The 15,039-nt window shown below is 47.6% G+C and overlaps 1 protein-coding gene across 8 annotated transcripts in view; it reads left to right on the forward strand.

The window, feature by feature from the left end:
* The window catches only part of LOC133343279 (serine/threonine-protein kinase 32B-like), a 39,965-nt gene that overhangs the window by 19,845 nt on the left and 5,081 nt on the right, over positions 1–15,039 (forward strand). For 4 of the 8 annotated variants that reach the window (XM_061552744.1, XM_061552745.1, XM_061552746.1 and 1 more), the window contains 6 exons: positions 859–1,032; positions 5,079–5,116; positions 8,095–8,184; positions 9,456–9,559; positions 11,054–11,170; positions 13,365–13,490. In XM_061552744.1, coding sequence (XP_061408728.1) covers positions 859–1,032; positions 5,079–5,116; positions 8,095–8,184; positions 9,456–9,559; positions 11,054–11,170; positions 13,365–13,490 — 649 coding nt within the window. Of the gene's footprint in view, positions 1–858; positions 1,033–5,078; positions 5,117–5,746; positions 5,930–8,094; positions 8,185–9,455; positions 9,560–11,053; positions 11,225–13,364; positions 13,491–15,039 lie in introns of those variants that run through there. The other 4 variants (XM_061552747.1, XM_061552749.1, XM_061552750.1 and 1 more) reach the window with 4 other exon arrangements.

Genomic DNA, 15,039 nt, shown 5'->3' on the forward strand with positions numbered 1-15,039 from the left:
GGCGAAATGAGTTGCATCACTGCGTCTTTGGTCATGGCCCATGCGATGCGAACGTTGCGTTTCCATACGTTTTCTTTGAAAAAGAGACATTTGGCTCTCACCATGATGGATATTATTCTTGCTTGCATGTTTCAGAAAGGAATGCTGATGTTGTTTTATATACGGGATTCCAAAGTCAACAATAAGATATACGGTACAAATACTGATTCCTAATTTTTTTTTTGGTGAGGCCACATCATGATCTGGCCAATTTTTTGTGTCATAAGACCCTCCACCACCCAACACAGCCAAACAACATAACTCGTCACATGGTGTGTGAGCCTTTGCCACACCGGGTGTTGTTGTTTCAGCTCACTCGTCACTCAATGCCTTAAAATTCCACCGCACCTCCACCCTTGTGCTTCTTTATTTCTGTAAGATGTCGCAGTCATCGTATAGACATCATCCAACATCCAATGCTTCATCACCAATGTCCAATTATGCATACCGTCCTGACGCTAGCTCTCCTTAATAATTCAGTACATTTGGTATTTGCGCCACTATTATAGCACACGGTTATCACGGAGGTACTATGTTCCACAGATGCTTATAGTCTGCTAGGAGGGAGCGGTGTTGTTATTCGTAACCCCAATTGAGTAATTCATTGATAATATTTCAAATTTCGCAAATTTTTACTATTAATACAATTTCAGTAATAACCAGGGCGGCCCGCCTGAATTGAACCACAAACATCTGCAACGATCTGCGAACGCGCTACCGCCGGGGCCCCCACCTATCGACGAGGTGTGACCCGTTGAGGTAGAAACACAACGAGAGGTGGCGTGCTCCGCTAAAGTAGTTGTCTGTGCGTGGCTGCAGGTACTCGTTCCAGGACGAGGAGGACATGTTCATGGTGGTGGACCTCCTACTGGGCGGGGACCTCCGCTACCACCTGCAGCAGAACACGCGCTTTCAGGAGGAGGCGGTGCGTCTCTACGTGTGCGAGCTCTCTCTAGCGCTTGACTACCTGCAGCAGCGCCACATCATCCACAGGTGGGTCTGGCGCCCGACCCGGCTGTTCACAAGCCCTCCATGTAACAATGCCGCGCTTGGTGGAATTCAATGTAAAGCGGCGGTCAGGCTGATTGGCGATCCAGCACTCACCGATTGACTCGCTCACCGGTGGTCAGTTGGCCCCTTTTCACTCTTATATTGCTACTACTGTGGTTTCTGGGTCACCACTGAAAAATAGCTTCTTAGCTCAATGAACCTTACCTGAGAGCAATTGACTGACGACCATTCCCATAAATATCACTCACCCAACTACTCATTCGCTCATTCCCTGACTCACTCGCTTATTCCCCTACTCACTCACTCATCCAACCACTCACTACACAAATTTTTTCTGCAACTTCTCTTGCTCTGCTGCTTTTTGGAATTCCTTTTTATTTCTTTTCGCTAGCTCTTATGATAACCTTGCTCAATTCAAGAAATGCCTTGACTATTATCTATTACAACTTTGATCGTGCTGTTTGTTGTTGGATACTTGTCATTTTAGGCCTTGGGATGTGTGCTCAGCAACTGTGTGTCAAACAACAAAAATAGCAGTGCTCACAGGGACTTAAATCAATTTGTTTAAATTCTAGATTTGAAGCTTTCGTGACTGCAAGGATTCATATTCTTAGGTTTACCGAAAAAACCTAAGAATACAATTTATTTAAAGTTGTTCGAGTGGAATATGAAACCACGATATTGCAGCCATGGCAACGTGTATGTGTTTCAGCATGGGCCACCATTCCTCTCCATGTCTTAATTCGGCACCTCATCTCGCGCATCGTTCGCACAATGTGTGAGCATGGTGCGTTAAAATAAATGTGTTGGGAAGCCACCTGCTGTGAGGTCTGTCCGATATCACACATTACACGTGGCACGACGGGCACTTGATATCTTTTTTATTGGGAGCCATCATTGAAAATATTATTGACGACAAAGAGGCTCTTGTGTTCATCCCCGTGGGTAAGACGAAGTGAGGCTTTAAAACTGTCTCTGAGCTGTGAAAGCAGAGTGGGATGGGATCTCCTTGTGCCGCACAACAAAGCATTGCTTATACGCGTACGGTACACCAAACTCAATCACAGGAGCACCGCTACTTAGGTTCGCTGTGTCACGGGGTTCAGGGTTGTTGTTGCCAGCTCTAGAGAAATCGTTCATTCAGTGCAAGGCTCACTGTGGGATCTGTCTCATGCTCTCACGGTGATGTTAAAACATCTCTCATTTTTGGGGCGTAGAAGCTGATATTTAATGCATAGAGAATGTAGCAATATCATGACCAGCCACTCTGTCAGCATTGTAGAGATGTCACTTGCATTGCCTTATTAAGCTGTAAGGATGTCGCAATGATGTCACTCAAGTGAAATAATTATGACGTGCCTGAACTTAGTCTGTGGTCTCATTAACAAGTTTTAAAGCTTGTATCAGACAGCCCAGGACACAGCATTGATGCAGGATAAGAGCTATATTTTGATATGTGAATGTAAAAATTCCACCGATGGAATCACAATTTTTAAAGATCAGGAAAATTATTTATTCAGTACTTAAATACAACACAACATATGATAGCAATTCACAATGGCAATAAAACCTACGGAACACCGAGGGGAAAAAAAAAAGAGAAAAATGTTGGGAAATCAATTACCAGACAATAAAGCAGCGGTAACTCCTGGCATGCACAAATGGAACGTAATCACCATCAGTCGAAAAACAGATCAAGTTCAAGGAGAAAATCCATTTTCATGACCGAAAGAAAACCAGTCTAGTTCACCGTCCACCCTCCCACCCCGACCACACCACGGTCCCAGCACATTCCCGAACAGTGTCAGTGGAACCGTGAAAACTGTAGCGGCGGCAGGACCTGCAGAAACACCCCCCTGGGCGTCATGAGGCGGCTGGCCACTGGAAGGGAGTAATTCCGGCTGGGCCCGGGCAAGTCCCCCCACCACAACCCCCCACGCCAGCATGACGCGCTGGCGCTGTCACTGCGCGCTGTCGTGCACAGCCGCAGCGATGACGGCGGCGCTCGGCTCGGGGACGTGGGCCACTGTGCACGCACAGAACCGGCTGACTGCAACGTTTTTTTTAAATCAAGGATGGAATGCAAAGCAGAGTGGAAAATTCAATACAATCTCTTTAAAGTTGTAATTGGAACCGATTTTTCTATTTATATATCACCACAGTCAATAGGTGGCATAAAGATTTAGGAGATGAGCTGTTCCCCGGTAATCTTTGATCGATGGATCAATGCATTATTACACCACTTTTTACAGCTACCACGATACTTGAGAAGACTGCACAGATTTCTTGATGTCTGGGTGACGTCTGGGCCAGCGCAGGGAATTCAATCAGAGCTCATTTTGTGTGGTGATTGATAGTTGGGAAGACACCGAGACACGTCGCGACCCCCCCTAGCAGTGTTTGCAATGATTCTCCACACGATTCGATGAATTGTTACGACAGTGAATGTGATTCGGTTGAAATATAAATTGTTGTTTAAATTGTGGTGAACGTAGAAGCCTTTAGGGGCTGAAGGGATCATGTGGACCCGTTACATTGAATGGATTCTTACAAACTGTGATGTAAGTGTACCAACTGATTATTATTATTAATAATGGGTAAGAGTAACCGTGATAAGAAGGGTGCCCAGTTCAGAGATACTTAAACAAGTGTAGTAATACAAGAGGCATGCAGGCAGAGTAACAGTAGTAGAAGGGTGAGTACTGTTAAATAAATATAAGAAACTAGTGCAGAGTGGAGCTAAAAGCCAGTGGGCCTAACCAGATTTAAATGTATACTTGTGGAGAGACTGGTGGGTGCTGTATAGAGGTCTGTGTGATATGGAAACATTAATTGTGATAATATCGACAAGGTGTGTCATGGCCAATGAAGGTTCTCCTGTATGTGTGATGGCCCATATCAGCAATTCCAGTCAAAACCATGGTCGGATCCATTATGATTCCATGCTCGAACCCTTTCTCGAACCCCATGCTGAAAAACGATGCTCAAGTTCAAACAAACACTCGACGCCAAGCTTCAACCTGTGGCTGTCCCGTGAGGCGAGCGATTGAGAAGGCGCTGGGCTGCGAGCACAGAGAGGCGCTTGTGGCAGGAGAGCGGCGGCGGAGCGCGGCGGGAGTTGCACAGAGAGTGTTGGAGGAGGAGGGGCAAGCGGGGACATAGGGGGACTTACCTGGACACGCACACACACACACGCGCACACACACGCACACACACACACACGCACACACACACACAGGACTGAGACTTGCTTAATAATTGTTCAAGTTTATTTTTTGAGTTGTTAAATAGCGAGAATAAATGCGATGCCATTCGTCTGCTATGATTCTCGGCCGTGGTGATTTCATAAGTACTGGGAGCTTAAGAAAGTACAGTAGATGAATCGATGAATGTATGCGTTGTTACACCCCTAAAAGCGTTGATTTTGCAAGGTCGTACTATCCTGTTGTAGATGATCTTGGCCCACTGGAGGTCACTCTCAGTTTTACTACACTAAAGGTTCCATGGACTAAGAGCAGAGCCCCTTTAACAGCCACTCCTTCCCATGCAGTGCATCTCCCACTGTGATGAGAGGGTGAATTATAGAGACTACGTACTGTTTACAGTATATGTGAAGCATGGAAGAGTAGGCCAAGTACCCTCTATAGTGAGCTCCCTCGAGCTCTGAGTGAGATTCTGCAGGGCTGCAGATTTATCCACGGATATATAACAAAGTAAAAATCAGTGGTGTACACATGTTGAACAACTGATTTATATCAAACTACTTATATTAATGATGACCAATACGCATCATTAAGCGGGAGTGTGCACCGAATGGGAAATACAAATATGATTGCTTGTTTCAAATGATTCATTCATTACCAATACCTTCGAGTAATTTTAGCAAACGGTCAATTAATGTTGTGTATTTTCTGGTCAGAGACCAGGAAAATTCATCGAGTAATAGAAGTGAATTAGCTGAATGAAAATCATCATGTGAAACATTAGTATTTTAAATCTGTGTTTATGATTGTTGTTTTTTTAAACAGGGATATCAAACCAGACAATATTCTTCTTGATGAACATGGTAAGATGCCCTTGGCTGTTTGCATACATATTTCACTCTGCATTAGACACTTCCCACTGAGCTTCTGAAAACCCATTCCAAGTGGCAGGAAATTGGTTTCTACAAAGCAATTTTGAAACGTTGTTCTCGCTCCCATTTTCCTTCATCTTACTTACAAAAAAATATACATGGCAGTAGAGAACACATGGAACGCTGGTTATCAATTACGATACACTTCATGTACTCCCTCTCATTATAATGTGCGTAACATGCTTTTATTTCGTGTACTACTCATAAAGTTGTGGCACTTTAGAATATATACTATTTGGTTCTTTCGGTAAAGTCACGTAGGTATAAAATAAATTAAATCACGACGTTTCGGGCGCAACACAAGCGTCCGTCATCAAGTGGGAAAGCAATTTAGTCTGACCAATAGGAAGATCATTCAAGGATTGCTTCAGCTTGTCATTTGCCTCCAACTGACCAGAGGCAAATAAGATCAGAGGTCATGTCAGATCCCACGACATCATTTTCTATCACTTGTCCCTAGGTTCAGCATCTGCGAGAGTTCGCCGCCAGAAAAAGCGTGAAAATTATTAACATTCTTTTTTTAAACAAGGGGTTTAGGAAATGGACATTATTACATTGCAGAATTGTGAGAGATGGGGGAGGCCTTCATCCAGCAGTGGATTGGCCATGGCCGATGACAGTGATGATGATCCTGTGGACTTCCCGAGCAATAGAGCTGCCACCTGCAGCCTGAATGATTTAGCAGCACAGTGTTTCCCCGTCGTCGTCGTTACATCCAACAATCCCCACCCCACTGGGCATGCTCCACAAAGGTAATTATGAATGCTATATCAATTATTAAACATTGTCAAATTAAAGTTGTCTCCATATTTGTCCAATTTTCGTCATTTATCACAACCGCTTCAAACCAATCAAAGCCCCAGAAGCGGCACCGGGCGACACGTGAACCGCACCGTTGTAATTGTAATATTTTGTTTAAAAGTAAATTCATGCACCTGTTGTATTATTCATTCGAGACGTGAGAGCTGTGAAGAACAGTGCCGATAACAATCTCCCTTCTCGCCAGGCCCCCCTGGGAATTCGAGTGAATGTTAATGTCTCCACGGAGCCTGCCACGGGTCGACCCATCTGAATGCTGCCTTGCTTCGAGATGTAAAGCAGTCATTAAAATTTCATAGATATAATCCAATTCATATACAGTGTTGCATTCGCCTTGCTGGAGTCAATACTATTGCAGCAAGCACATTATTATACTGTACTGTATATATATTTGTACTGTACACGTTAATGGCCTAATGGGGTTCGGCAGAATCCCGAGACCGATTTGGTGGTCGGGTTTGTGTACTGATGTCAAACGCGAATCCAAATTAAGGGCTGCACTCTTGCAGTGCGACTGTGGTCACCCAGAACAGACCATGGCACGCATGACGTCTCGATGGGTGATTCACAAACAATAAGGAGGCATCACAGTGATACACTCCGCTACTCCTGACGCAATTATCCGGCTCCAGCCAACACCAGCCATAGTGACACAATATCAAGTTTGAATGATAACATAGGAGGGGAAGCCGTAAGCGGCGGCGGTGGTGGCGGTGGCGGTGATGATGTTTTAAGCATGCTAACGCACACCGCCCAGATATACAGGCATACAAAAGCACTCGCAACCATACATAAACACGATTTGATCTTTTCACTGGGCAATTGTTAAGAGGCCTGTTTGGCATTATCACTCTGGTCCCGTTGGTGGGCTCTGAGCTTCCAAGGCAGCGCCTCTCTAAGACCCCGGGGCCCGGGGACCTTTTCCACTGCACATAGGTTAATCCCTCAGGGTGTGCGGCGGATGACGACACATCAGTAGCAGACTTATTCCCTGCTTGTGCAGCTCTCGCTGAGAGTTGGGGCACTGAAGAAGAAATCATAAGCTGCTGTGGTGGGATAATGCATACGGGGGAGGCATAAGTCGTCAATTCACTGCCTGTTGGCAGGAAAATATCGGCAGATCCGTTCAGTGTTTTTCATTCAAACACCCTGTGCAGCTACCCCTGCACACAGCGCAGCGGTCCACAGTGTGTTGGTGATATGGCGCAGCCAGGGGTATAGAACAGGGGTCAAATATTATGAAAGCATTGTATTTCTATTTTGACAAAGAAACCTTCACGTGAATATTTTTACAAATTTCAATTGTGCAGCAAACACCTGGGACTGTCGGTTCCATTGGTACCCATAGATCATCTTCTTTTTGTTCATCCAGCTGTTCTCGATGTAGACCTACTCCTGTGATTTTACACTGAGGTGGTTGAGCCAGGTGATTGCGTCAAAGGGTGCTGCATCCCTGTGACGATGCCTCCCCCTACATATTGGGGAATCAGGAATTGAGCTGCTATATGTCCCATGGTCCGGTCGCGGTGAGCACGGTCACACCGGCCAAGTAGCCACGGTTCAACATTCGTCAGAATGTTGACATGCACGTTAGTAGGGCCCACTGTGATAGCCAGCAGTTCCACATTTAAAGAAGGAAAGAGTCATAGCAAGGGAACACGTAGTATAGCAGTCCTATTATTATGAGAAGTATTAAATGGATGTAGCAGTTCACCTCGCTGGTACTCCTGAGAAATGATTCGATCGAGCATTGCTTTGCACTGCCTCGTTTGTATTGTCTCAAACGATCTGTTTATGGAATACATATCTTGTGTGTGTTCCATTCGCGTAAATATAACATGTATATAGCCCGAGTGAACCGTACACGCGCATATTCTTAAATGCAGGGCTTGCGCTGTGTACTGTGAGCGTAAGACGGGGCTGGCACTTGCAGTGTGTGGTGAGGGGGTGTTCAGGTGGCCCCCCAAACAACAGCTCTACTGCCCCCCCCCCAATCCGAGAGTAGCTGGAGCCAGGCCTGGTGTAAGAATCCACGTTAATCAAAGAACCGATGTGTCATGTAATGCTGCATTGACACCGTTTCCTTGCAGGGCATGCACACATTACAGACTTCAACATTGCCACTGTGGTGAAGGAAGGCGAGCAGGCGTCCTCCATGGCTGGCACAAAGCCCTACATGGGTGAGATGGCGCTGCCTTCCATCCCAAGAGACACACACACCGCTCGCATGTACACAGACACACCGCTCGCATGTACACAGACACACAGTTCACATGTACACAGACACACCGCTCGCATGTACACAGACACAGCTCGCATGTACACACACACACCGCTCACATGTACACAGACACACAGACACCGCTTGCATGTACACACACACACACCACTCGCATGTACACAGACACACAGCTCACATATACACAGACACACAGACACACAGCTCACATGTACACAGACACACAGACACACCGCTCGCATGTACACACACGCACCGCTGGCATGTACACAGACACACCGCTTACATACACACAGACACACCCCTCGCATTTGTACAGGGGCATGTCTAGGCTGCTCACGATATTGGATGTGGTTGCCAGAACATACAAATATGAAGTGGGCATTAGTTTGCATTTTATGCTGTGTTTATGATAGGTGCATCAATCATTCAAGTCTACATCTTTTTTTTTAAACTGACTAAATAATTTTAGCTACGACTCATTTAACATAGATTTTATATGTTATATTTACGTGTAAATATGTTGAAGAAAATTTGATTTTCTTAGAGCTCCAAGGCTGATCCATCACTTGTGTGTGTAATGGGTGTTCAAACTGTTGTTTACAGCGTGTAAGTTAAATTCTGCATTTTCCCTTTGCTTTCCACACATCCCGTTGACTTCAGCTTCTAGAGTATTGCTGGTTTATGTGCAACATATGCTCTAAGCCCGATATGACACACGGCTCGTGATACCGCAGAATCAGACATGCCGTGGGGCAAGGCATGCCCCCCCCCCCCCCGAAATAAACAACTTACAAGGATGGATGACAGAGGAAGGGAAATTAATATCAATTTCTGATCGTGTAGATAGATCGGCGGTTCGCAAGAGGTGGTGTGCCACCCCCACGGCATGGTGCCGGGTGCCGAGTGGCCGATCCAGTCCCCACTCCCACCTCCCGCACAGATACCCGTCTTTTGGAAGGCATTTGCCAACCAACGAATTGTTCATTTGTAAACAAACAGGCGAGGATACACACGAGCTCCCAGAAGCTGCTGCTGAAGCAGGCTCTTTCAAAATAATCGTCAAATGATTTTTCGCGCGTCGCTCGACTACCACTCATAATAATGATCAATAAGAACGTAATGACGTTGTACGTTTAGCGGAGCTGTTTGAGCCGACAGTGACGAAGCTGTGGTGTCCTCTGCCGCCCCCCTCGCTTTGCGCCGACTCAGCTCCCGAGATGTTCCGCTCGTACGTGGAGGGCGCCCCGCGGTACTCGCCCGCCGTGGACTGGTGGTCGCTGGGGGTCACGGCGTACGAGCTGCTGCGGGGATGGGTGCGTAGCGCGGACCGCGTGCACGCTGCACTCACGGCTTACTCGCGGTGGCCGAGGGAACGTTCGTTTGCTCCCCCTTGGCCGATGAGATGGCTTCGTAAAAAATCCCCTGGGTGTTTTTACTTTGTCATGTGTAAATGTAGGGAATGGCTTTTTTGGGTCACCTATTTTCATACCGAAACTTACATTTTCAAACTTGTATTTGTTTTAGGATCATTAGTCCTCGCAGATTTGTTGGGATTGCATCTCTTTGGGGGACCTACATTTTAACCCAAATCAATATTTGATACAATTTAATTTAATGATATTTTTATTCTGCTCAAATAACATGGCTATAGTTTATCATTGACTCACGATAAAATCTGTTATACAGACGCATTAAACAATAATCTACTGTCTTCGTTAGCATACAGTACAACTAAACTATTCTTCTGTTACTTAGCGCAATGTGAAGTAAGTATATCCCATTGTCTGATTACAGAAGTTACCGCTCAACATCTACATGTTACTATGATACACACACACCACAACATGCTTCTCAGAGACCGTGTGTGAAGTTGTTGACACTTTTATTCAATGCAGTCAAGATGTTTTTAACAATGTGACAGGCAGCGGCATTAAACTTTCATGACATCCGCACATGGACAATGTAATAAATATAACCTTTTGAAGGGGGAACAAAATGTACATCAATATTTTAAAAGCTCACAGAGGCAGCGATAGGACGGAAAAGCGTCTTTATTATTTTTACGTTACGAACCGTCTATTGGCACGTCATTGACGAGGAAAGCGATGCAGAATTGCGCGACCGGTGTGCCGGTGTGTTGCTGCTCCCGGTGTGCCGTGCCGGCAACCTCACAGTATGCTGTCGGCAAACGCTTCCCCAGGTCCCTCTCGAGCGGCAATATGGGATTTCTTTAGAACGGGGGGGGAGGGGACGCGCTAGCGGTGCGGCGCTTAGAGCAGCGGCGCGGCCTGGGGGGGTGACGTGGCACTTGGGATGCCCTGCATCTTGGGGCGTGACGGGGGCCGAGTGCGGGCTGGGTGGGGACACCCCCCTCCGCTTTGCGTGGCAATACGGGGCCCGGCTGAGAGGGCCCACTGTGGGTGGCTGAGAGGGCCCACTGTGGGTGGCTGAGAGGGCCCACTGTGGGTGGCTGAGAGGGCCCACTGTGGGTGGCTGAGAGGGCCCACTGTGGGTGGCTGAGAGACACGCGTGCTGCAGTGCCCACGTTGTCTGGGAAAATTGAGCACGAAGGCGTATATTGTGGAAACTGCACTATTTCTTGTTTATCACTTAATTGATCTTTTGAATATTTTTACAAGGTCAAGGCCAGTTAAAAGGTTTTTAATGGAAATATAAATTTGTGGCAAGACTGTCAAATGCTTAAAATATATGGCCCATTTACTAAGCGTTGTATTATATTTGGACAATGAAGTGTTACCATAAAATTTTGCTAAAAGAAGTCAATACCTTGTGTTCACTTGTCCCAGAGGCCATATGAGATTCATTCAAGTACCACTATAGATGAGATCCTGCAAATCGTGGACACCAAGTCTGTGCACTACTCTTCCTGCTGGTCGCAGGAGATGGCCAGTCTTCTGCGCAAGGTGAGCCGCTGCTGCTGAGCGAGGGGAAGGCTGGACTGTGGCAAGACTGAGCAGGTGACTGAACGTGTAGCGCATGGGGGAATGCCTGGTTGCGGTATATGTGCAGCAGCATGATGTGATGGCCTCATGGCATACATTTACTACAGTCCGGACTGCTGAAGCATCCTACCTCTATTCCTATCCATGTGCTGCATGCTCACTTTGTTGCAGATTCAGGAAATCGCAACTGCTTTATTTGTACGATGACTTTGTGATTCGAATATGAAAAATAACGAGAAAACCCATCTGGCATATCAGAAACCCATCACGACAGCACTGTACAGATGAGTCCCAGCTAGGACGAAGCCGGTCGACAGTTGGTGGGAGTCTGCAGACTCTTCCTCTCGTTCCCCTCGCCTGCCCACCGCCCCCAGGGTGCCGAGTCGTCCCGGGGTGGGGGGGGGGGCGGGTGCCAGGAGTTCTCGCCACACACGGCATCCACAAACTTACCAAGGGACGGGGGGGGGTGATCCCAAATTTGTCGATGAAATCAATATTTATGAGGTCTCAAGACGGGGCGGGGGGAGATCTCCTAAATTTTGCCCCCCCCCCCCCCCATTGCATCCACCGTCCGTTATAATTACCTCATGGGTCTGATGATGTCAGAGTCTTTATAATGTCACTGCCCAATCATGTAACAATAATTAAAATATATTTACAATAATAAGAGTACCTTTCATAAGCACAATCCCGTGGTAATAACGGTACTCCCACAATGAGAGAAGCCGTGTCGCACCCTCCGATAGTTGCTGTAACGCTCTCTTGCCAAGGAACACTCGGAGCGCCGAGCAACATTATCTGTCATCCTTGGGATCATTATCCCTGTTGTGCCGTTACCTGGGACGCGGTCCTGGAACGGAGACTGGAGAGGGCTGTCACGTTTTGCTTTCTAACAAAGCAAATCGCGCCCAGTGTGGTGTAAAGTAACCAGAGTGAAATTTAATTTCCAAACTGGGCCGAGAGCTTCATTTCACGAGGCAGGTGAAGTGACGTCGCGAGCGGCGCGGTGAGGCGGGGTGTGGCGGGGTGTGGCACGGTGTGGCGGGGTGTGGCGCGGTGTGGCGCGGTGTGGCGGGGGCCCTGCCAGGTCTGTGGTTTCCCCCGGGAGCCGGTGCCGTTTCTGGCATGCCGCGACGCTTCCTCGGCCACACCGGTCACGGTCGCGGCAGCTGCTGCGGGGGTCTGCATTGGTGGGCGACGTTGATGTCGTTGTGCTGAGAGCTTTCTGTACACTGTGTCGTCGAAGCTTTTCGCTTTCCGGCCTGCACTGATGTTTCTGTTACGCAGAGTTTTCTCGTCATTTAAAGATTTGAATTCGTGGCGGTTAACGGTGCCGCCTGTCACAGCAGCTGGGCCCCATCTCCCTGTGGAGAGCCGGTGCAACTCCATGAGATGCAAAGACTAAGATCCACCGTATAGCCTTTAACAGGCTGTTGGGCCAAGTGCTGTTAACGAGCACCTATTTAGGCCGGTACGGTACACGAGGGGTGGGTGGCAAGCACCACGCCTGGCCACCTTTATTTCCCCAGTGCTAATCTTTACACACGGCACTCGTCTAAGGGTGAGTCAGCCTCGGCCCAGGACCAGTTAAGATATTCGACACTGATGTTGACCCATGAGCAGGAATCAATCTCGTCTCGCCGGGTTCGTAGCGCAGCGCACAAATTGCTACTCTACTGCTTGTGAGACACAAAAACTTGAACACAAACGTTTATGGTGAAGTGTAAAACGGCTTCAAATCCATGTGACCTTTCTTATACTTGGGCTTCTCTTCCACGTGTTATCGCGATGATACGAGGCAGATAACGAGCTGGCCGGCGCCTACTCGCACGGCCGCCAGTCTGTCTACTTGCGCGGGGCTCCTCGCAGAGTGGCACTTTAGACGTTGGCCGGAAGGAGAGTGCCACGCTGTGGAATATAAGTAGTATGTAATATCACAAAGTGGACAAATCTGAATTGGCAATTCTGTTCCTCCAAACTTGTCTGGTTAACACGCCTGTTTAACACGCCTGATTAACATGCCTGGTTAACACGCCTGGTTAACACGCCTGGTTAACACGCCTGGTTAACACGCCTGGTTAACACGCACCTTCTAATGGACACGCTCGGACACCTCAACATCTGTCGTGTCCCTGTTCCGTCCGCCGCGGTGCAGTTGCTGTGTCTGAAGCCGGAGAACCGCTGGGCGAGCCTCGCCCGGCTGCAGGGCTCGCCGCTGCTCGCTGACGTCAACTGGGAAGCCGTGCTCCAGAAGAAGGTGACGCCCTCCTTCCTGCCAAATGTGAGTAGCCTGGTACATCTCATCTGGTGTAAATGCATTCATTTGTGGCTCCATTGGGTTTTAGGCTGAACATCTAAACATTTGTGGGTAAGGAAGTGTCTCCCCAGCAAGATGACTCTCCAACCTTGGTGATTTCATCTCCGGACGTTTTGACAGCCAATCCTGAGACCTCTCATTCCTCGGTTTATCATCACAATGGAGACTGTGATGAATGGATATTGCACAGATTGTTAGCAATGGTTTACATTGTGGCTGTATTGTTTATATTTGTGTCCACGATGGTTGCAATTTACACTTCACATTAGGGGTTTAGGTGGCATCTAAATGCTACTGCTTCTCTAGACACTGCACAACGCAGTGGGGACTGGCATCGTGGAGATAAAGGAGGCACATATTTTATTTTTTATCTGAGAGAAGAAACAGTCACAGACAGAGGAGAAGAGCATGCTGTTGAGTCTAGACAGGTGCTGGGATAGGTGAGGGCATTGAGCTTCTGCTTGAAGGTGAATCGTGCTTGGATGCTGCTGATGCTGCTGCTGCACTGTGCAGCAGTGGGAGAGAGTTCCAGACGGTTCATGGGTACCACGAGCAGGTGAGTGGAGGTGCTCGTGAGGGCGCGGCGGTGGCGGCTTGCCGTGGTCCGTGGAGTGAGCAGGGAGGAGCGGTATTGGGCGTGGGGGAGACCTGCGTCATGAGCTTGGCCACTGCTCATGTGGAGCACAAACGCACAGATACAGCAATGTCGTAACACGAAATGGCTCTTATTGATTTCTTTAAAATAATGTCGGATTGTTTTATAAACGCTGCAAATAAATGGAATAAGAAAATTAAATAGTATTGAGTGTATTGTGAAATGACATTGGCGTAATGGTTATTAAGGGTAATAATGATAATTCACGCCGCTGAGCTCCCATCAGAGCACCAACGGCCGGGTCGGAGTCGAGGACGTCGCTCGCTTCTCAAGTCGGGAGTTTCAGCCTCGCCACCGCACACAAAATACAAGCTGAGAAGGTGCGGCCTCCATCTTGGTCCAGCCGTGATGATTCAACTCTCATGATGCAGACTTCTTTCAGAGCATTACAAGCAATGAGGCCACCACGTGTGGATCGCGAGGCCCCTTGAAGGGACCTCAGAAGTAGTTCTGTGATGCCAACTTCTGGGGACGACCATTCTCCGCTGCAGGGTGGTACACTGCTCACTGCGAGCACTACCGATGCAAATATGTTTGTACCCTGACATGATGCCAATCGCACGTGGAATATAACTAGCAAATACGGGCGTATAATAGTCCTTAATTAACGAGGCTTATTTTGTTTTGATTTGAATCATATACGCCTGGATCAGAAACACAGACATAGAGAAAATTGGAACAAAAGCTGAAAATGGTGCAAAGAAGCATTGAGAGAGTTACAATGAGAGATAGGAAGAGGAACACGAGGATTAGATAATTGATACACAAGGTAGAGGCATCAACTTGACTGTCAAGAAAAGTAAGCAGTCGGAGATGAAGAACAGAGGAGGCACCACGCCTGAGATGACGTCCGTCGCA

Source organism: Lethenteron reissneri, chromosome 17 (genome assembly GCF_015708825.2).
Source record: "Lethenteron reissneri isolate LAM-NWPU_2019-01 chromosome 17, ASM1570882v1, whole genome shotgun sequence".
Classification (NCBI taxonomy): domain Eukaryota; kingdom Metazoa; phylum Chordata; class Hyperoartia; order Petromyzontiformes; family Petromyzontidae; genus Lethenteron; species Lethenteron reissneri.